The sequence below is a fragment of the Tachypleus tridentatus genome, chromosome 2 (genome assembly GCF_004210375.1).
Source record: "Tachypleus tridentatus isolate NWPU-2018 chromosome 2, ASM421037v1, whole genome shotgun sequence".
NCBI lineage: Eukaryota > Metazoa > Arthropoda > Merostomata > Xiphosura > Limulidae > Tachypleus > Tachypleus tridentatus.
Genome location: NC_134826.1, coordinates 131,219,312 through 131,241,268, shown reverse-complemented (window position 1 = coordinate 131,241,268; position 21,957 = coordinate 131,219,312). Strand labels below are relative to the sequence as shown.

General features: G+C 30.8%; 1 protein-coding gene across 3 annotated transcripts in view; it reads right to left on the bottom strand.

The window, feature by feature from the left end:
* The window catches only part of Myt1 (protein kinase, membrane associated tyrosine/threonine 1), a 44,185-nt gene that overhangs the window by 14,627 nt on the left and 7,601 nt on the right, over positions 1-21,957 (bottom strand). For 2 of the 3 annotated variants that reach the window (XM_076491008.1, XM_076491010.1), the window contains exons 3-12: positions 20,480-20,612; positions 19,157-19,254; positions 18,176-18,258; positions 16,145-16,270; positions 15,346-15,421; positions 10,216-10,338; positions 8,843-8,934; positions 4,717-4,823; positions 1,342-1,445; positions 315-356 (exon numbers count right to left, since the gene is read on the bottom strand). In XM_076491008.1, the coding sequence (XP_076347123.1) occupies positions 315-356; positions 1,342-1,445; positions 4,717-4,823; positions 8,843-8,934; positions 10,216-10,338; positions 15,346-15,421; positions 16,145-16,270; positions 18,176-18,258; positions 19,157-19,254; positions 20,480-20,612 (984 nt within the window). The remainder of the gene's footprint in view (positions 1-314; positions 357-1,341; positions 1,446-4,716; positions 4,824-8,842; positions 8,935-10,215; positions 10,339-15,345; positions 15,422-16,144; positions 16,271-18,175; positions 18,259-19,156; positions 19,255-20,479; positions 20,613-21,957) is intronic. The other variant, XM_076491009.1, reaches the window with a different exon arrangement.

Here is a 21,957-nt window from a genome sequence, read left to right as displayed (position 1 = left end):
AATTGTTTCTTCATCATAAAGTTCACTTTGATACTACTTAAAAATAATTCTATTGGCAAATGTATTGAAAAGAGCAAGGAGAAAGAAAAAATCTAACTTACAATTAGTGGTTTTTACAAAGATAAGTACTATAAACCAAATGTTTCAAATACTATAAAAAATATCCAGGCTTAATGAATCAGCTAAAATCAATAGCAAGATATAAAAATCCATTATTTTGATGTTTGTACTAATATTTTAAGTGCAACAACAAAAATTTACTGAAGGCAAAATCTTTTTTGGAGCTATTGAAATGGCAGAAAATAAAAGCTTACCACAGCTCTACAAGCTAGCTGTATTCTTCTTTTCTTTAGGACCTGTTGTTAAAAACCAACACTTAAATCAGTTTTTAACATTATTTTTCCTACAGCCATACTGCCTTAAAACAGCAAAACAAGCAACAATATTATTATACACAGTGAAAACAAAGGTTGATTGTTTGTACATATAATACGCGAATCCAATCTGCTAACTGAAAATTTGATTTTTTGTTCTTCCAAGTCCTCATTTTTGTTTAGAGACTAAACTTATTTAAATTTCTCACCTGAAGTAATTAAAATTTGTCAATATTCAAACATAACTGCAAATCTGTGTTTGATGATGTCTTTTTATTTTCAGCTCAAGTAGTTTAGAATCAGTGAATGTGTTACACAGGTATTGTAAAAAATATATCTAATAAATTATGTAATGTAAAAAATATATCTAATAAATTATTTTATGGAAGCAATCACTCTGGCAATTGCTTTTACAAAAACTCTCACTAGTAATTTTTAACTATAGAGTATGATGGACTTTCTGCTGTTATGAGCTTATAGATCGAAGGGGAGGTTTGTTTTGTGTTGTTTTTTTCTAAAAGGAGTGAAGAGGTAACTTTTATAAACAAGATACATTAAAATAATAACTCAAAAACAGATAATTTTAAAATGGATACTTATCTATTTTTAGTAGATTAATTCTTTAAAATTTTGTGATTCAATAGAAAATGTGGAGTGTATAAAATTGTGGAAATATCACGTAAGCACCCACAATAAACTCTTGAGTTACTCTGATCAGGTGACAAAAATCTGACTGTAACTCTTATAACTATCATCATAAAATGTGAAGTGTGATTCTGTACAGATAGCATATAAACAAAAGGCTCCCAGCTCTATATTCAGCATGCTAACCAATAGGCCAAGGTCTCACCCTACTACTTTCATTGACTTCATACACACACACACACACATTCCAATTTCAGTATCACATAACTCTAAGAGAAACCTGCCTGAAAGAAAGCATAAATTTGTAATTTAGAACATTTACCCTTTTAACAGAAGACAAGTTTAGAAGTTCAGCTGCTGAAGGTCTCTCCCGATGATCTGGAAGCATCATCAGTTGTATGATTTGTTTCAGCTCAGGACTCAACTCTAGAGAAAAATAAAGACAAGATTTAAAATGAATCACCTTCAATTTGAATACCTTAACATTTCTATCCACTATTTATTTTGTTGCTTCCTAGTATTAAAGGCAACATAAAGAAACTTATTTCATTGAAATCCTACAAATGCATACCTTCCAATAAGATTACATCAACTAAAGCCCAGCATGTGCCACTACCACTGGGTAATAAAGCAAAGATGACTGACTGAAATAGAATTATGTGAAAGAATTATTAAAAAAATTTATCCAAGAAATAGCTCCCAAAAGTTTCCAATAATTTAAAAAAAATATATATATGAATTTTAAGTATAACAAAAAAGGACCAAAACCTCCAAGTTTAAGCTTACTTATACTTTACTGGCATTTCTAAATCTTAATTAAAATCACTGTGGATAGAATTTTGTTTAGATGCTATCTTTTAGCATGTACCATAACATCTTAATCAATTTGTGTGTGCCTCAATTCTGAAGCTAAGACAAAGAAAATCTGAATTCTTTTATCACTAAAGAATGATTCAGTAACTTTATTAAAACTTGTTGGTAACACGGAGCTATGTATTATGGTAATATTGGGTCACTCCTTCTATATATGGTAAACTTATTGTTAAAAATAATAGTAATAATAAATATCAGAAAAACTCATTAATTATTAATTTCTTTTTACTATATTCAATGTTTTATTTTCTGTGAGAAGGTACATTAATTTTCATAGTCAACCCCCAAAAAATACAAGTATTATTTCATATTTGTCAACAAAGTATTAATTTAATTAGATATAGATTTCATTAGTTCTCAATAAATAAAAATAAAGAGAACTATTCAAAGTTTTAGACTAGTTTAATAAGATACTTTCAGGTGGTTTTTTTTTTTATATTTTCAAAGTAATGAAAGTATTTCAAATGGGAGGTGAAAAACAACATCAATGATGAGAGCAAAAGCAAACCCTTCAAACAGTTTTCAAACTAAAAACTTCCCCCAGTTGAAACTTATCAAATTTGTTAATTTTCATTAAAATATTATAAAATCATCTCAAATCTTTTAGAGCATTAATTAAAAGCAAAAAGTATAAGGTATTATTCATTATTATGACTCAGTGGATTAAAACAGTTTAGTTTTTCCAAACCAGACACTTTAAAATATATACTTTCTTTATAGTTGTTACACTTGTGTGTGTGTGTGTGTGTGTGTGTGTGTGTGTGTCAAACTACTTTTTCAACAAAACTGATAAAAATACTGATACAATTTGGACCACCTCCAGGATTGAGTTGATTGAAAATATAACTGAAAATGTCCCACTGTTATATAAAAAAGCCACAGTGCTAATCCAAAAACTTAATTGTATGTAGTAAAAAGTAATATATACTTAAAAATACATTGATTTATATTACAGTAATTTATTTCATATTATAGACTTTACTGCAGATATAAATAATAATAATAATAATATAAAGACAAGAAAAATATTGGAACTTTAGGTAAAGATCTACTGAAATTGAACTAGGTGAATGAATTAATGCTAATTTAACTCAAATATTTTCAGCTCAAAAGTCTGACTGTAAACAACAGATAAATTCTGTTTAATACAATGAAAAACAATCAATATCTAGTCTTTAATAAAATTACATGGAATTAGTAGACAATTGGACTCAGTATCCCAAAACAACAGAAATCACAATGTTATACAAGTCCTAAACATTTTACAGTGTTCAAAGCAGTCCTGGGGAATATCTTGTAGACTCCTAATGTAAATCAACCTAGATTTAGTCATTCTAGCTCAGCATGTAACTGGTACTACAATGGTACATCTTTTGTTTAATTCCTTAAATTATTAATCAAGCCACATTTTTCATTTTCAAATTTTTTATTTCCGTGTTAAATGTCACCCCCCCCAAGAAAATAATTTAATTGGTTTGCCATGATCAAAACACTTAACACAGTAAATAAATATCTTCCTGTTTACATGATATATAACTCACACACACACACACACACACACACACACTTCATTGCAAAAGTATTTACACCCTTGTAAAACTTCTACATTGTGTTGCCATTTGATCTTGTAGTCTTGAAACTTTCAAATGATACTTTATATTTAGGATCTATACAATTTACTCAAAATTTAGAAACCTAAAGAGATGATAATATTATGAAAGTTAGAATCTTAATGAAAATTAGAACGTTCTCTGTTGCATATATATTCAACTCTAAAGCAATTCAGGTGCAAAAGATTAATCTGAAAGTGTATAATGTGTAATCAAAGTGGTTCAACTTTATTTGAGAGTAAATGCATCTGTTCATATCATAGTTCACATAATGATATGACAAACAAATAATGAAGACCAAGGAGCTTTCTAGACAAGTCAGGTATAAAGTGACAGAGAAACACATATCAAGAGAAGGCTACAAGAAAGTTTCAAAGTCACTGATTTATCCCTTTGAGAAAGGTTAAGTCTATCATTAAGGTATTACCCAAATCAGGCCACCCTTCCAAAATAAGCAGCCAGTCAAAAAGGAAACTGCTTAGGGATGCCATTGTTAAGCAAACAGTGACTTGGAAAGATTTGCAAAAGATCAAAGCCTCACTAAAGTGGTTTCAAAAGAAGTGAATGTTTTGGAGTGGCCCAGTCATAATCCTGAGTTAAATCCAATGGAGAATTTATGCAAGACTTAAAAGATTGCAGTCTGTGAATGATCCCCAATGAATTTGTCAGAACTGCAACAATCTTGCTAGGAAGAATAGCTAAATATCACACCATTACATTGTGCAAAGCTGGTAGAGACCTATCCAAAAATGACAAAGTAGTAACTGCTGTTAAAGATGCTTCCATTAAGTAGTAACTTAGTATGCTGAATTCTTATGCAACCAGCAGATTTCAATGTATATATTTTATTAGAAACATAACATTGTTAAGTTTGATTGTCAGAGTTTTGAATAAAAAGTTCATTAAAAACATTGTTTAGATTATTTGCATTTCCTCAAAATGCATTATTCTGGTAGAGGTGAATAGTTTTGTAAGACACTATTAATAAAGTATGTTGCTAAAACTATCCAAGCAAGTTAGGCAGTTTTATTTCCTTCTGTTTTGCTCCTATCTAAACTTTGTCTGCCAAGTCAACAGTTTTACAAATGTATGAAGGAAACTAAGTTTTACAACTGAGAAGCTTTTCCTCATTAAATTCTTGAATATTCATTGAATGTTTAGAATACAAATGAAACTACATTTTCCATTGCAGCTAGTTCAAATGAATAAGTTACCAGTGAGAAATTCCAAAGGTATCCTTCCTTCTCGTAACTGGTGCCATCCATCTCCTCCACGAGGCAGATCAAGGTCCGATGCCAATTCTAAGATTGTTATTCCTAAACTAGAAACACACTTTTTGTGAAACTTTAGTAGTGTTTTAAACAAAAGAAAAAAAAGCCTATATTAAAAAAAATATTAAATCAAAATATATTTACAAGTAAAAGTTTTGGAATTTTAATATTATGAAACCACATACAAAGATACAAAATTTTTATAATATACAAGGTGATGCTGTTTTTTTCCAAATATGTAGCCAAGACTGTCAGACCTGGCTTTCAATTAAAAATCATGACTTATTTAAAGACTTTGACAGAGAGGAATTTTAAAAAGTTAATTTTGGGGAAGAACTTAGGAAAACAACTTAAAAAACTTTAATGACATGCACACTATTAAATTATATTTTACACTGACAGTCAATGAAAATCCATAACATTTTGTTTTAAATAATTTTCTTGATTATTGAAAATATCAACTTTCCTTTCCCCATGTGAACTCTTGAAGCCCATTCAATGTGACATGATTACCCCTTTACACTTTTAACATGATTCACTGAATCCTAGTAACCATATTTCAAATCATCCTTTTTTTATGGTCTGTTATTGGGCATTGTCATGTGGACTGCATATAGGGGTGGAAAATGAGGGCCATATATTGTATAACCTAAATACCATTTCACACAGTGACTACAGAAAACCATGCCACTTTTAAGCTGTAATGAACATGCTATCAGTATGCTGGAAGGAGGTGCAAGCCAACAAGATATTTCTTGGAGAATGAGACTCAACCAGTCAACCATTATGAGGTTAGTCCAGCACCGAATTTGGACTGTTAGTCAGACTGCATGTGATACGCCAGAACTACTTGACCACTGTATAAGCAATTTGACTGTATGTCATCACCTATGTCACATGAGGGGCTTGATGCATGTAGACCTGTCAGGAGCTCAAACCTTATTAAATACACTGCCAAACCAGCCTGAAGTGGTGTAAACAGCATGAGAGATGGATGCAAAGAGACTGGAACACCGTTCTCTTCAGAGATGAATCATGTTTTTGTACTGACAGGACTGATAGATGTCTACATCTGGAGAAGATGTGTCAACGTTATGCTTACTGCTACATCAAACAGACAGATGTCACAGTACACTATTATAGAACACCTCTGATAGTCATTAATGGCAACTTAAACACACAAAGCCATGTCAACAACATCTAAAGGTCCCACGTGGTTCTATTCCCAAGAGACCACCCTAGCATAACTGTTTTGAACCAGAACAATACTCATCAGCACTATGTATGTGTCACCACAGACTACTTCCAGGCAAAATACACTGATGCAATGCATTGGCCACCACACTTACCAAACCTCAACCTCACTAAACATATATGGTTTGACTTAAGCCACAACATCAACAGAAGTTACCCCAGACCATTGATTCAAAAATTGCAGTGGTAGGGGATTCTCCAACACAGGATCAAAAGTCTGGTAGCCAGTATGAGACATAGGACCATGGTATGCTTTGCTGCAGGATGGAAACACCCATTATTGATTTGGTACACTTGGGTGCTCATTACAATAAAGTTAGCTCTGGGACAATATGGTAATCATCTGTTCAGAATGTCTGCTTTATCCACTGACCACATACACATAAATGTAATACATGCTTCTGAATTAATACTATTTGACTGAAAATAAAATAAAAAAAATACACATTTTCATTGACTGTTAGTGTACTTATGTAAGGCCATTATTAATTTCAATCATAAACAAAGCTTAATTCACAAACAGTGATTTTTAGATGTACAGAATATGAAATGCTGAGCCATCAAACCTTTTATGAAACAAATTATGAATAAGTAATATAAAATAATGATTTGCAATTACAGCAGTGCAGTATATTACCTTTCTTATAAAATGAGTATATGCTATTTTTGAATAATGCTCCATAGCAGTATTACTGGCCCAAAAAGAAACCCGTAATGCCTTTCTTTTCAGCATATAGTTAGACATCAAACATATGTGATGTACTTTCCATAGTTGGTGAGGGGCAAATAATATGTGATAAAAACATGTACATTTAAAATAGCTGTTTCAAAAACATCAAAACCCCTTTTTGTACTTAATATAATTTTTTACCATTACTTCTAGATCAACATAAAAGAAATGAAAGGGGGGGATTAGGGAAAGAAAAATAAAACCTATATGTCATCTAAAAGGCTATGGAGAGTATTCAAATAATCTACAATTAACAATGGATGGAAATACAGAGTACCACAGGCAACAGCAACAAAAGATCTTTGATTAGTAAAGTAAAATGAGCTACAGGCTTCACATTATTAGCACTTGTAACAGAAAAAAATTAGTGAAATTCAATTGAAGAAGAATTCACTGTAAATACAAGTGATTTAGGAATACTCTACTCGACATTAACTCTCTCAGTATGGGATCAGTCCCTGGAACTGACCTTATAACCATTTTGTGCTTGTTATGGTTTTCACACTAAAATTTTTTTAATTAATAAGAATATGTTCACAAAATTTCACAGATTATCAGTAATCACTACAATGATACACAAAATATCAGTTGTGTTTTTATTAAAGTCTTAAGGTTTGTTAAAGTTTTCTCCTGCCTATCTGACATGCAAAGCAATTTTCATTTTAAGATTAAAAATACTTTTATGTATCAAAAACTCTTCAAATTTTACATGCAAAACCTTTATAAATTCCAGACAATTTTCAAACATTTCTTAAGAAAAAAACTATAATCTGTTATTTTCCTTAACAAGTCTCTGTATAGGTTTGGTTGATTTGACTCATCTCATAACCATCATAAAAAACTAGGAAACAAGTATATTTTATGCTCTTTTCATTGTAGGAAGACTGCAAATTATAAGACAAAAGTACAAACAGCTTAAATGTCATAACTATACATATTATCAATTTATATATATTTTTTTATTGTTTACATTGACCCTTCAGCCATGCCTAACTAACAATACAAAAGTTACAATGACATAGCTCATATTTACTTATGTTATCACATTCAACAATATAAGACTGTCTTTTAGTCTTTACAAAGCGACCTGTCATGGCTGTTTTATTGAAGTAGCATTTTATAAAATATAATCAGATTTTAAATAATATACATTATATATGTACAATTTACAAATAAATACTTATACGTATTTTTCTTAAAACACAGAACAGTAAATTAAGAAGTAAAACAAACAATTATATCTTCTAATTATGGCCTTTGTATCTGTTCGCTACTTGTCTGCGGTTACCAAGCCTTAAATTTAAACTTTGCAAGTGAAGGATGTCAAATGAATTTTCTCTTTAGGTTTCATATATATACATATATTTGAAATAATTTATAAAATTATAGATTTCTATATGAATACCACAGAATTCCACAATAATTTATCAAATTTAGTAATTAAGCTGTACTTGGGTCCAAAAAATGAAATTTTGAGCAGACTAAAAACTCACCTTACCAGCATGAAGATTTGCATTGAAAGAATGAGATAACACTAATACTTGAAAATGATTGAGAAAACTACTAAGGGAAAATTCCAAGCTTTCAATTGGTCATCAACTACACCAACAGAAGTATAAAGAAGGGAGCATTTCCTAAAACTGAAAGAAGTGAGCTTAGCACTGTGTTTGATTCAGTGAAAGATCAATATCTCAATAAGAGATAGGTTCTTGTTTTATATGTAAGCTTGTTAGTCTGTTTGAGCTCCTAATTCATACAAAACTATTGATTTTGTATTTGAACATCACAAACATCTAATCTGCACAAGTGTTGCATTCAACATAATACAACACACAAAAGTCAATGTTCAGATGTGATTATTTTTAATGCTTTTCTTTTAAGAAATCAAATAATGTAAAATACTAAAACTTGAATTATAATCTACAGCTTTATACCAAACTTATTGACATAAATTCATAAAGTAGCAGTTCAATAAAATTTTGAATGCAGATCAATAAACAAAATAACATGCCTTTGAAATCTATGTGTAAAGAGTTATGTACGCATGTATACAATATCATGTATGTTTAATCAACATAAAAGTACCTAAAAATATCTGCAGCCTTTGTAAATTTTCCTTCCAATAATTCTGGAGCAAGATACATGGGATCTCCTTCTATGGCTTCGGATATGTCTCCCTACTCATGGAGATAAATAAACTATTTATATTAAAAATGAATTACAATGTATTATAAATACCATGTAGACAAACTATTACAGAAATTTTTTTTTCAATTTATAATACAAAGCATCATGTTTCTTAAGTAACCTCTTTGCACTGTGTACATATTAGAGTTGAAATAGCTATAAATTAACCAAAAAAGACATATAAATACAAGTTTTCTGACTTGAGAGAGTAATTTAATATATTACATAAATACAATGAAGTATAAACAAGACTTAAAATGATCCTGATGGAAAAACAGACATTACATCACAATTTTTAGATAAAATTAAAATTCAAGTGTCATGTTTACCAGACTCAAGTAAAATATTAGACAGAGATAGATCAGCTGATCTTTTTCCAACTGGATGTTCCTTTTGGAAGAGTAAAGTTATGTGGAAATTAGGAAGCACTATCCACTTCAGGCCCAATAAGTTATGAGAACTTTAATAATATAGGGAGTAATCTGATCCTCCCACTAGCATTTATTCTGAGTAAGATCTTCTAATGATCACGTAATGAAACCAAATCAGTAACTGTATGATAATAAAAATAAATTATAAGAGAGTGTATTAAAATTAAATATTAATGTGTCTTCTAAAACCAAAAATTAATATAATTTTGTTCTTTTCTAAAACTATTTGCACATTAATATTTTAACTTTTAATGAAATGTTACTTTTATTGAAGTGTTATTGTTGAAAATTCCCTATAATACATTTTAAATGGTGTTCTAAATACAGTTGGTATGGGTATTAAAACTTTTAATTAAAATAAAGCATAGAACAATGCTTCAACCTTCTTAGGTAATCTTCAGGTTAACAAAGAGAGTTTGTAACTCATTAAGAGTTATGTAAATATACTACAATTTTAATAGCTGAAAGTTTATTTTAAGTAATATATGTACATTTAGATGCATTCATTCTTAAAAAAAATTACAAGTTGTTTATGATTTGTCAATATTTCTTTCATTACTAAGAGTGGAATTTGAAATAGTAAATCTGCGTTATTTATGTCTAAAACAAAAAACTTTATATGTTAAGAATACCAGTGAATCCTACAAACAATAGATGGGGTGGATAACACTCATGCTTTAGTAATTAATAGGGTCAAATAATTGATCATTACAAAACTACAAAAAAAACACAAAAAACAGCAACTTTTTACAAGAATAGCTATTTACAAAATAAATACTCTGTCAAAATAGAATATTTACCAGTAGAAATGCTATGCAATGACAATAAAAACTGACTGACCTTATTTAAGTCAAGAACTAATCCAAAATCTCCAAGTTTACAAACACCATCTTTTGAAATGAAGATGTTGGCTGGCTTGATGTCCAAATGGATAAGGTTGTGATCATGCAAGTGCTTAACAGCCTAGAAACAAAAGTCATACATCATACCTATATATTATTTTAACATTATCCACTTACTTTCCTCTTACAATAGTAAGTCAAAAAGAACATTCACTATATAAAAGAAATATTCAGAGTTACCAACTTTTAAACTGAAGTGAATGTTTGTCTTAATCTATTCTCATACAGATGTAATACATTTAACTCTCTCATTACAGGCTTCGAAGTAATCTCTATAAACCTCATAAATATATTTCATGTAGTTTTATTTAGTAACACTTTATATCTTGCCTGGATTTTCTCTTCCCTAAGTCTGTATGAGGTTGGCCAATTTGACTGACCTCATAACCAAAATAAATCTAAATAAATGTAAATTTCCCTTTTTCCTTTCTAAAATGACCTCAAATTGTAACATAAAACTAAATTTGCTTTCCCTAAATGGCTTCAGGCTTGTAATATTATACACCTGTATACATTTAAATTTTATTGTCATTTGAACTTTGTGACTAATCTCCCAGTTATAAAATTTGTAAATAATTTGGTGAACATGTGAATTTCCTTGCTCTACAGAATTGCATAACACACAAGCTTCTCAAGAACTCCCTGCAAGCATACCCTATGAAAATTTATTATTCTTTATTTTACCTAATCTTACCTAAAGCTTCTAATTTTACATTTTACTTACTTCTATAATAATAAATAAAGAATACAAATGAAAATAACAAAAAAGTACATACCTCCACTTTTTTGCTGTTGATTTTCGATGAAATTTAAAACTTTTTTCTATATTAATAGTACTATTTGCTAAATTGTTTACTTAATTAAATAATGCACCAAAGAACACAGAATAACAATATACAAGAAAACAGATAATGTCCTTTAAGCTGTTGACTGCCGAGTATTTCAGCTGCTACAGCAACTCAAACTAAGTTCAAAATACAACTCTAATGCTTCTTCATTTTGTAACTTTTTTTGTGATGCCAATTTAGATAAAAGTGAAACAATTTGTAAGTAGGTCAAATGTATGTACAGTGCTGACATTAGTGTTGAAGTTAGGTAGTATTGAGGATGAATTAACTCGTCAGTGGCACTGTGCTACCGATCGGCTTAGGTGAGTTATCTCGTCTACGGCACTGAACAGGTTAAATAAAATGTACATTATTTCATGGTACAAATATTTGTAGCTTGCTTTTGTGCAAGGTACCATTGACATTGGATGTGAAACTAACAGGAGAAAAACAGGATGCAACTACATAAGAAGAGCTACAATAAAGATTCAGCTAAGCACAATGGCAAGTTTCCTACATAAATAAAGTATGAACTGGGAGCAAAACTTCTGATACAATATGCATATATCTCCACTCAAATCATGGCTAGAATCCCACATTTAGAAAGTGGAGGGATCAGTGTAACACAAAACAAATTCTCTGTACAGAAATCAACTAAACACATCATTTGATAGATTAAAACCTCAGCTTTCTATTGGTTATATATCATATAGTATTAGATGCCAGAGGGAACAATCTGCAATTTCCGAGACAGGATGTGACAGGTAGGGATATTAAGAAGGGTCTGATTTTCTAATTCATGGAGTTGTAACCAAACAAGATTAAACACTATAAAAATAATTATTTGCATGAGCAATGAAAATGTTATAATGTGTATTTGAAGTTGAAGTTAGCTTTCATACTTCTCATGGAGGTGGTAAATAAATTACAGAAGAGGGGATACCTGGAGAGCAAATACCAATTCTCATACTGGTGAAAATTCAGGATGTTTTTGTTAATATTACCTTACAAATTTAAGAATGTAAAAACTTATTATAAACATTAAAATTGGATTATTAGTTACATTTTCATGCTAATGTTATTCATAGATCATAAAGTAGTTTAATTATATGTTGGATGTAACCCACTGAAACCTTCTAAAATATATAGAAAAATATGCCCACAGAAAAAGGATTGATGTCTTTATAAATGATAACTAAAGAAACTGCAAATATTGAACTTGCTTTTTTCCCCAGCTTATTACAACTTTAATATTCTTGTTAGATTCTATACATTTTCTTACACTCATAATAGGTTTCCATTAGATACTTACCTCCTCTCATATTATAGCTTTTCTTGATTTCCACTACCCTTGCTTGATATACTAACCTTAACATCTCACAAGCCTGAGCTGTTCATTTAGCATGCACAAAGCATGAGACAGCCCAACACCAACAGGAACATGACACACTCTCCTAGTGCAACTGGCTCCTTTACTACTTTATATGAACTTCAATTTTGAGATGAAACCCACAAGAAGTAGAGGTGTTTTCTTAGAACAAAGCCACATCAGGCTATCTGCTGAGCCCACCGAGGGGAATCGAACCCCTGATTTTAGCATTGTATATCTGGAGACATAACGTTGTACTAGAAGGGAGCACACAAGAAGTAGAAGAACACTGGAAGTGGGGAGGAAAGGTGGGAACTGCAGGAGAGGAGGTACATATCTACTGAAACTTTTTGTTTTTCAATGCTTGAAATAAAGTTCCAATACAATATATGTATATATCTCCACTCAACTCATTGGGAAGTTGGAAGGACCAGCATAAGACAAAACAAGAGACCTTTACTGAAAGCATTCATACAAAATAAATCAGGTGTGCTCTGTACTTGAATGGCAGCACACATGTGGAGGGCTACACCACTTCTGAAACAAGTATGCTCTTCACCCTTGAAGAAATGTAATGTCACAAAATATATGGCATCAAGGCTGAGAGTGAGTAAAAGAAAAACCCGAAAAAAAAATCAGGTATGAAAGAAAGTCAACGCGAGTTTCACTCCAGCTTCAACTATATAAAAGTGACTGGAAACAAAGTGAATCAGGTTATATACGAGCTACAAGTAATATAAAAATAAACTGGGCACTGAGAGGTAATTCCAAACACACAAAGAGAAACAGAAAGCCAACAGCCAGTTCTTGAAATCAGAAAAGTGAAGACATTCATCTAGACATTGCTAAGAATCTACTTGAACCTTACTGTACAGACAAGTTCCACATCCTCAGTATTACAAGGCAGAGGACTTCACACATGACTGAAATCATTATAAACAGTGTATGGTGGCCAGGATAAGCATACCACAATGAATATATACAGCACCCTTCACACAAGTATATAGAATGCTATACTGCAAGTGACCAGAATTACAGTGAGGCAGTAAGTAAACAGCATTCACTGGGCAAACTTCCAAATCAATAGAAAACAGAAAGTACAACAATCCAAATGTGGACTTAAGGGGCTCTGTTGAAGCCTCACCTCAAATGTAGGAACAAGTGCATGATCCTTCTCTATCATGTACCACAAGCAGCAAAATAACAAAGCCAAGCCAACTGTAAGAGCACAGAATAAACATCATACATCTGTCATTATGAGAAGGATGTAGAATGCCTGCTCATCTATAGGAACAAGGCATTACATGTCCTGCAAATAGCATTACGAGAAAAACGAAGTTCCCCGAGCTAAACCGTAGTAACAGTAAAAATAACTTTAAATCAGAATTAACGTGAAGGGGTGCATAAATTGGTCTTAATTGTATAAACAGTGCACTATATAGTTTAACCCAGTATTATAAGGATGATCCAATGTTGGCTGGTCCAACTCCCACCAACAACAGCACATCTGGAAAGAAACATCTGTGGAGTAGTAGGAAGGAGTGGTCCCAGCTCTGCCTACTTCTTAAATGAGTAGAGTGATATGGAATATTATTATGTGGTCTCTACACTCACAAGAAAGTTTACATGGTCCATCACCTCAGTGGCTAGGAACTGGAAAGTGACACAGACTCCAAAACCACACTGAAGAAAGGGAGGGAAAAGGTGTTTGGGAGTCCAGAGGAACATTACACCAGGGAAAGTGCAATGGGCAATCACAAAATCATACTTAGAAAAGCAAGCGACTCCCAGTTTATTCAACTGATCGAGTGGCAGGAATGAGCATGAATCCCTTCTGCTTTACTCACGACTGTTCATGACCAATGGTCTGCTATAGACATATCAGAATGTGATATATTACGAAATGAAGTTAAAGATATATTTATATCATTAGATAAGCTGCTAGTGTTCTTATGTAACACACCATTTCAACAGCATGCATTACAACAGTTAAGGCATTTGGTGCAGGTTTAGAGAAAACAAATACCTGACCAGATAATACTTGTCACTGTGTGGGATCCAATTTCTGAAGAGAAAAATGGACTCTTGAAAGAAACATAACAGAAAGATAACACTTACTCAAGGTAAAGTTGAGACTGTGTATAGGAAATCATTACATGAGGGAGACAATATCTATCAGAGAAGGATACAGCCAGTATACAAGGAGTACTCCACATTCACGCACATACCTGACACACAATGTCAACTCAAAACCTGGATAACAAGTGCATTAGCATTAACTTCAAAAGCCAAGATTGTGATAATGGTAAACCAAGAATTCAGAATCATCAATAAATTGTGAAAAAATAGTCATGAAAAGCAGTAACACACTCAAAAACAAGAAACTGTAAAACAAGTTATTCACAAAAATAACAAAGATTAAAATATGAAATAGAAGAAAAAGGAACATTTTTTTTCTGAAAACTGTGCCAGTCAAGAAAGCGAGGTTCATGTAAAGTAGTAAAGAAGTTAGTTGATTTAGGAGAGTGTCATGCTCCTACTGGTGAATGGTTGTTGCATGCTTCATTCATGCAGCTCAAACTTGTGAGACACAAAGGTTAGTACATCAAGCAAAAAAATCAATGCATTAGAGGGAAGTGGAAGATAAAGAAAAGCTATGGTGTGAATGGAGGTATGCAACATATCAGGATTTAACTCTTACTAGTTATAAAATCACATTTATTTTGCAATTTCCGATTCAGTGTAAAGTTCAGGAAAATGTCAGTAATAGTACAGATGCCTATGCAGTTATATATATATAAAAAACAACAAAAACTTTGAGTTGTTCTATACATAGAGAAATAATTTAAAAATAAATATATTTATTACTTACAAGCAGCAAATCAACAAGATAATTCCACACAACTGATTCTGGAATTTCATGGTTTTGTTCAGCATAATTGCTTAGACTAGAAATTAAATATGTACAAAATAATTAGATGTGCAAAAAGAATGCTAATAATGTAAAACAACTGTATACGAAGACATAACTTGCATCATTAAGAAACTGTTTCAGCACTTTAACTTGTGTTTACCCATTTTGCAATTTTTTTTAATAAATGAAAATATTTTGATGAAACATTGTCTTCTGTTGTGATTATAATGACATACATAATTCATGTTTTATCACTGTGGTACAATTAAAAATTAATTTAAAAATTAAACTTTTTCTAACAAACAAACATACTTCAGTGGTTTGTATGAAGTTAAACAAAACATTTTATTTGAAAAGCAAATGAAAACCTAAAATTACTAAACCTATTTAAAAAAACAAAAATATATCTAAATTTTGCTACTATATTTAAAAGTTCAAAAATCATCACAAAACACCAAAGAGCAAGATAAAACTCATGCCTACAAATCAGAATGCCAATCAAGAAAGTGAGAATTGTTCAAGAATGGTAGAGACCCAGCTGTACCAGTACAGATGATGCAGTATTATTGGATGAGAGTAATCACATGATCAGCAGGTTCTAAACTGAGGTTGAAATGGTGAGGTACAAAAGACTGGTGCATTGTTAGAGAAAATGTCAGCAGTGCTTTGAAAGCAGTCAAGGATTGAGATAAGTTTGGGTGAGAGGAGATACAACAATTTCAGAAAACCATTACATGAGATCAAATATACATTTTACCTTGTTTCACAGAGTTCTGTTTGAATGTACAAATGTTGTTTTTCTTCCCAGGCATTTACAAAGCGAATACAGTTCCTATGTTTTGGCAGCTGTTCATGTTTTTTAACTTCTTCCAATTTTCTTTGTCTATAATAAAAAAAATTATATATTTTTTTCTTTCACTTAATTTAAAGAACTGGTAACAAACTAACTATGACTTTCCAACACAGAAAAACGTAACATATGAAAGGTGAATACACAATTGAAAATAATTAATTAGATAACTCATTCATATACAATGGCATTGTGCTGTTTAATATGTTATCTTTGAGAAAAAACAAACAAAAAACTTAACTATACATTGTAAGTTAACATATTAGGTTGTCATGAAATTAATGTTGATTTTTTTAGATTGTAAAAACTGAACAACTTAACATATCAAAATAAAACAATTATCGAATGAAAGTCTCCATTCTTAACAATGTTGCTTTTCCATCTTACATTCAGGTTGTTAATGCCCTGATTAAAGAAATACCTGGCTCTGAAACAAAAAACATGTCGAGTCCTCTTTAACACCTTCCACATCTGCACATGTTTTTCCATTCAGATTGTGTTGCAGTTAATAACAAAAAATATGATAATCCTATGGTGCCACATCTGGAGAATATGGTGGGTGGAGGAAAACTTCCCAACCCAATTCCAGAATGTTTTGTTGCATCAAACATGTCATTTGTGGACATGTGTTTTTGTGGAAAACACCACCTTTCTGAGTGATAACAGAAGGATGCTTCTGTTGAAGAACTTGGTTTAAATATTCCAAATGCTGACTACAGATCTCTGCATTCATAGTTCACTGGAGTTTGAATTGAATTACACCTACAATGCCCCACCAAATGTAAAGAAGCATTTTCTGCAGATGAAGTCAGGTTTTGGGGTTGAACTTGGTTTTTGTCTAGAACTGAGCTATTGTTTCTGGCATTTAATACTGGCATAAGGAATTAATTTTTCATCACTAGTGACAATTTTGTCCAAAAATGGTTCATGCATCAGATGAGACCAAACTATTATTTGAAAAAATGATACAAAAGTTCACGAGATATCTAAGCACCTTCTTTATGGTGTTTTCCATACTCCTTATACATTTATGTATTGTTATATGAAAAACATTCAATTTCAGCATCATTTCATGAGTGTGTTGCCTTGGATTAGACTTAATGAGTATCTTTAGAGCATCAATATCAATTCAAAGATGTTGGCCCCTGCCATCACAGTAGCTAAAGCTAAAATTACCTGAATGAAATGTGCTGAACCATTATAGACACTTATGAACTTTCAAAACATTTCCATAAACATCTTTGATATTCTTTAAGTTTCCCTTCTTATACTGAAATAGCATTACATGCAGAATGTCTCTCTCATTGTGGGCTATCACTGTAAGGGATTAAAGTATTCTAAACTTTAAACATTATAAGCTAAACTAACATGATTTTTTAGGCAGTTCGTTTAGCTACTATGCGTGACATATGATTTTTTAAGGGTGGTTAAAAAAAGTGACATTAATTTCTTAACAACATAACGCATCCATGAATTACTTCATACAGATTTACAAATAATACAAATATATAAGTGAAAAATAACATATCTCAAAAGCTTTATGTACTAAAATATAATTTATATAATTAACACAATGCTTTGGCACTAAGTTATCAATTTTACAATTTTTTTTATAATAAATCTATAAATCCAAAATTTTCATGGAATAACTTTTATATTGACTGCTAACATAATTTCCACATTATTAGCATAATAAAAACACAAATTAACTGCAAATCTAAATTCACATCTTTCTAACTTCAGAAACTGTGTATAAATTCCTATTTTCTTTACTATATTTTGCATACAGTAGTTATTTCTTTTATAAAATAGTATTCATATTTGAGAAGATCCTTGATAACAAACATTAACCAGTAAGAAACCACAGCATTCAAATATTGAATAAGTAATGATATTCTAGAAAATTAATTAAACACAATTAGGTATTTGTGAGATCACCTGTCAGATTCTCCCCTGAACCTCTGCCTTGACTTTTTTACAGCATACCTTTGTCCATCTTCTTTACTCCTAACTTTGAAAACCTTAAAGATATATATTTACACACATTCAATCTTGAAATTCAAACATTTTGATATTAATTATAAAAATACTGAAGTTTATATTAGCAGGATATCTTAAAATTTCACTTATTACTATCTTTTTTTTTTCCAGTCTTTATTATTGTAATTTTTCTCTATCTATTCTACAGGGTGGCCCGTCAGTCCCTACCCATTCACATTGTGTCTAAACAACGTTATAATACTAATGATGAGTTGAAGGCAGCTGTTACCGTGGCATTTGGAACAATAACCCCTGCTATGTTGAGGAACATGTCTCACAGAACATGGCATCGCATAATATTACACACTGAGAATGAGGGACAGCACACAGACACACTGGATACATAAGATATATGAATGGGTAGGGACTTACAGGCCACCCTGTATCTAAAATACAATATACTCAAATATTAAACACATAACAAATAATTAATGTAACTTAAATGTCAGAGGTAGCTTGTTGGTTTTATTTTAAAAGTAGAAAATTGTTATTATTTCCATCTTTGCAAACCTGCTTGAGATCCTATTAGGGTTACTCACAATTTTGGAAACATTATCAAAATTAAATAATAAAACACTGATCAAATAAACAATATTCTTTGAAAATAAGTTTTTTCCTTAATTTAATAGTAAAAAGTTAAAATATTTTAAATAACTTAGTAAATGCACATACTTGTATATTATCCACAAATAAAATCAATATAAGCAGATTCTTCATTAATCACACACTGAACAGTACGTACGACTGCATGTTGCAGTATCAATGGTGGAAAAGTTTAAAACTATAACATGTCACTGACTGATTAATTTATTTACAACATAAATACATGCCTCCAAAAATACTAAGTTTAAACAGTCCTGAAACAAACTCAAAACTTACCTCACCAAATGATCCCACTCCTAGTTTGCTTTCCACTTGAAAACACTGATCAAAATAAAGCTCCCGACTACTTTCATCATAATGTTTGCTAAGTAAGACTGAAAAATTTGTTAAGGATGACATTTTATGTCTTTACAGCAAAGGACATAAATGAAAAAGCATAAATCACAATATGTCATCCTTACACATAACTGCTTATATAGTTGTTAACTTATTGGTACGAGACAACATAAGTTTTGGGAAATCTTGGAATTTATAATCCAAGGAACTTTCCAAGATCTCAGAAAAAACAATCATTTGTAATTGCATACCAATGTTAAGAATCAGGTTGGTTAACTAAGTGGCACAATCTTAATGAACTAAGAGTTTGTTCTGGGCATTCACATTTTACAACTTTTGACATTTTCATCTTACTGCTGATTTTCCTTATAAAAACATGTTTAAAAATCATTATTCTTTACTTTAGACTGATCTAATTTGTTTGTTTGTTTTTCAGAAAAGATAATGATTTTCACATATTATCATTCTTTATGCTATTGTACTTTTATGTACTTAATATTTCAATCAATTTGTTTAAAATTTCTTGTAATCACAGACTGGAGAAATGAATACAGAATAATTTCCTAGCTTACTATCAAAGTAAAATTAAAATTCTATGTTTCTTTTAATTTTTTATTTTATTTCACAAATTACTGACAGATATCAAGATGTCAGATAATAATTCTTCAATAAGACTATTTTATCATCAAATGAGTTGCAAGGGTTAGTTTTCACAATTTCCTACTACTTGAAAAACAACTTAGCTTTTATAACACCTCATGAAATAGAGATTTGTTAACCTTGGAAAAAAATAAAAAACTTCAGAATGTGTATTATACATATCTGGAAAGATTAACAAGAAACTTAAATTTGTAGATGTCAACAATAAACAGATGTGCTAAGAGTGGTTTAATCATTTATATCTTTTCAAAATCTTCATATAAACTTTTTGAATACAAGAAAGTATAAATGAAAGACATTTTGTCATAATACATAAAACGTGATATTTTGACACATTATAATTTTACACAGGTAGAGCTGAGTATAATTACTTTTTTACTACTTTCAAAGTCTCTAGTTGTTGAATGTACTTCAGTTGAATCCAAGATAAAACACATTTACTACTTGAAAAAAATGTGTTCTACAATACTCCCCTTATTACATGTTCAATCTTATACTTCGTAATTTCCAAACACTACAATAGCCATAAAGGAACAACTGGTAAAGGATGTGAAATCTTAAAACTTTAAGGATGTTCAGGTCAACTTGATTTTACAAAGATACATGAATCTGATCCTCTGAAGCTGACAACTTGAGCTCGTTGTAGTAACGGTCGATTGTGAAATAAGCGGCTAACGGGTGGTGCACTCTTCACAGGAGGTCTTGGAGGTAACTGGTCTCTAGGTGTAGCTCGAGCCTAGTTGAATCATGAAAAACTAATTAATTTTGACTTGTGCATGAAAATGATTTCAAGAAAAATTAATGTGATATTGTAAACCATACATTTTTAATACATGTCCTAATGAACAAGGTATTAAGGTAAATACTATGTAAAAAAAAATTAAATAAAAATTCACAATATTTCCTTTAATGTTTCTAAATAAATAGGCCTAATTAAAGAATCAACTTATAATGAATGCTAAAAACTACAACTTTTCGTTCTCATAATACTATAAGTTGTAGATTTTAATACTTATAGCACAACAGTTTAAGTACCAGTCTACTAAAGTGTAAGTTGAGACATCATTCCTAGAAACTACAGTTTGAGGTTTACAAATATATCAGTTTTTTTGTAATTTATTGGATAAAAGTATACATATCTGTAAACAGTAAAACTGCATTTGTTGTATACAAGATGAAACACCCATCAACTGACAATGTTTTAACTTAAATAAAACAATGTAAGTAAACAGCAATGATATACTTCTGAATAATAAGTTGAACATGAACTTTATCTCTTAATTTTAAAATTATAACAAGGATTCTTCATAAACAACATTTACAGTTTGCTTACCATCTACCAACAAATAAAGATTTTGGGGTTATACCACCATGGTACACCCTACATCTTACTGACAATGAGAAAAGCATGACTGTTTGAGAAACAATCCAGTGACTTTCATACTTTGACCTTGAATCCCTTTAGAATATTCAACACTGTCTAAAGTGTCATCCTGCCAAGACTGTTTATGATTGACTCAATAACTTGGGAGTAATTAACCAACAGGCTTTATAAAATAGAAATAGGGTTAAGTTAAATTTTGACCCCCCTCAGAATATTCCCCATAGTTCATAATATTTACAAACACATTCTGGCTGATATTGGCTAAATAGGCTCGGGGAGTTAAGTTGCAAACATACATTTAGTCTTTTTATATAAAGATAAAAAATCAAAGTCTTTGATCCAAGAATTGAGTTAATATTGCTTATAATTTCAATTACACAACAAACTTATCAAATAACTGAGACAATTGATATTAAAAAAATAAAATGTATATTAAAATAACTATAATTGAAAAGTATTTTTTTAATAACAAAATTACATACTCATATGTATTTATGGAAGATCTCAATTTGAAACCTTGATCAATTTGTATGAATTTTCAAAAACACAAAGGGTGTCAACCACTTTCCATGGGTAGGTATTTACCCATCAATGCTTTTAAAATAATAATACAAGTAACACATATGTAAACATGCATCATGTTCTTAACCTTATAACAAATGTGGAGCCACTTTGGTCCCAAAGCACCTGGTATTAA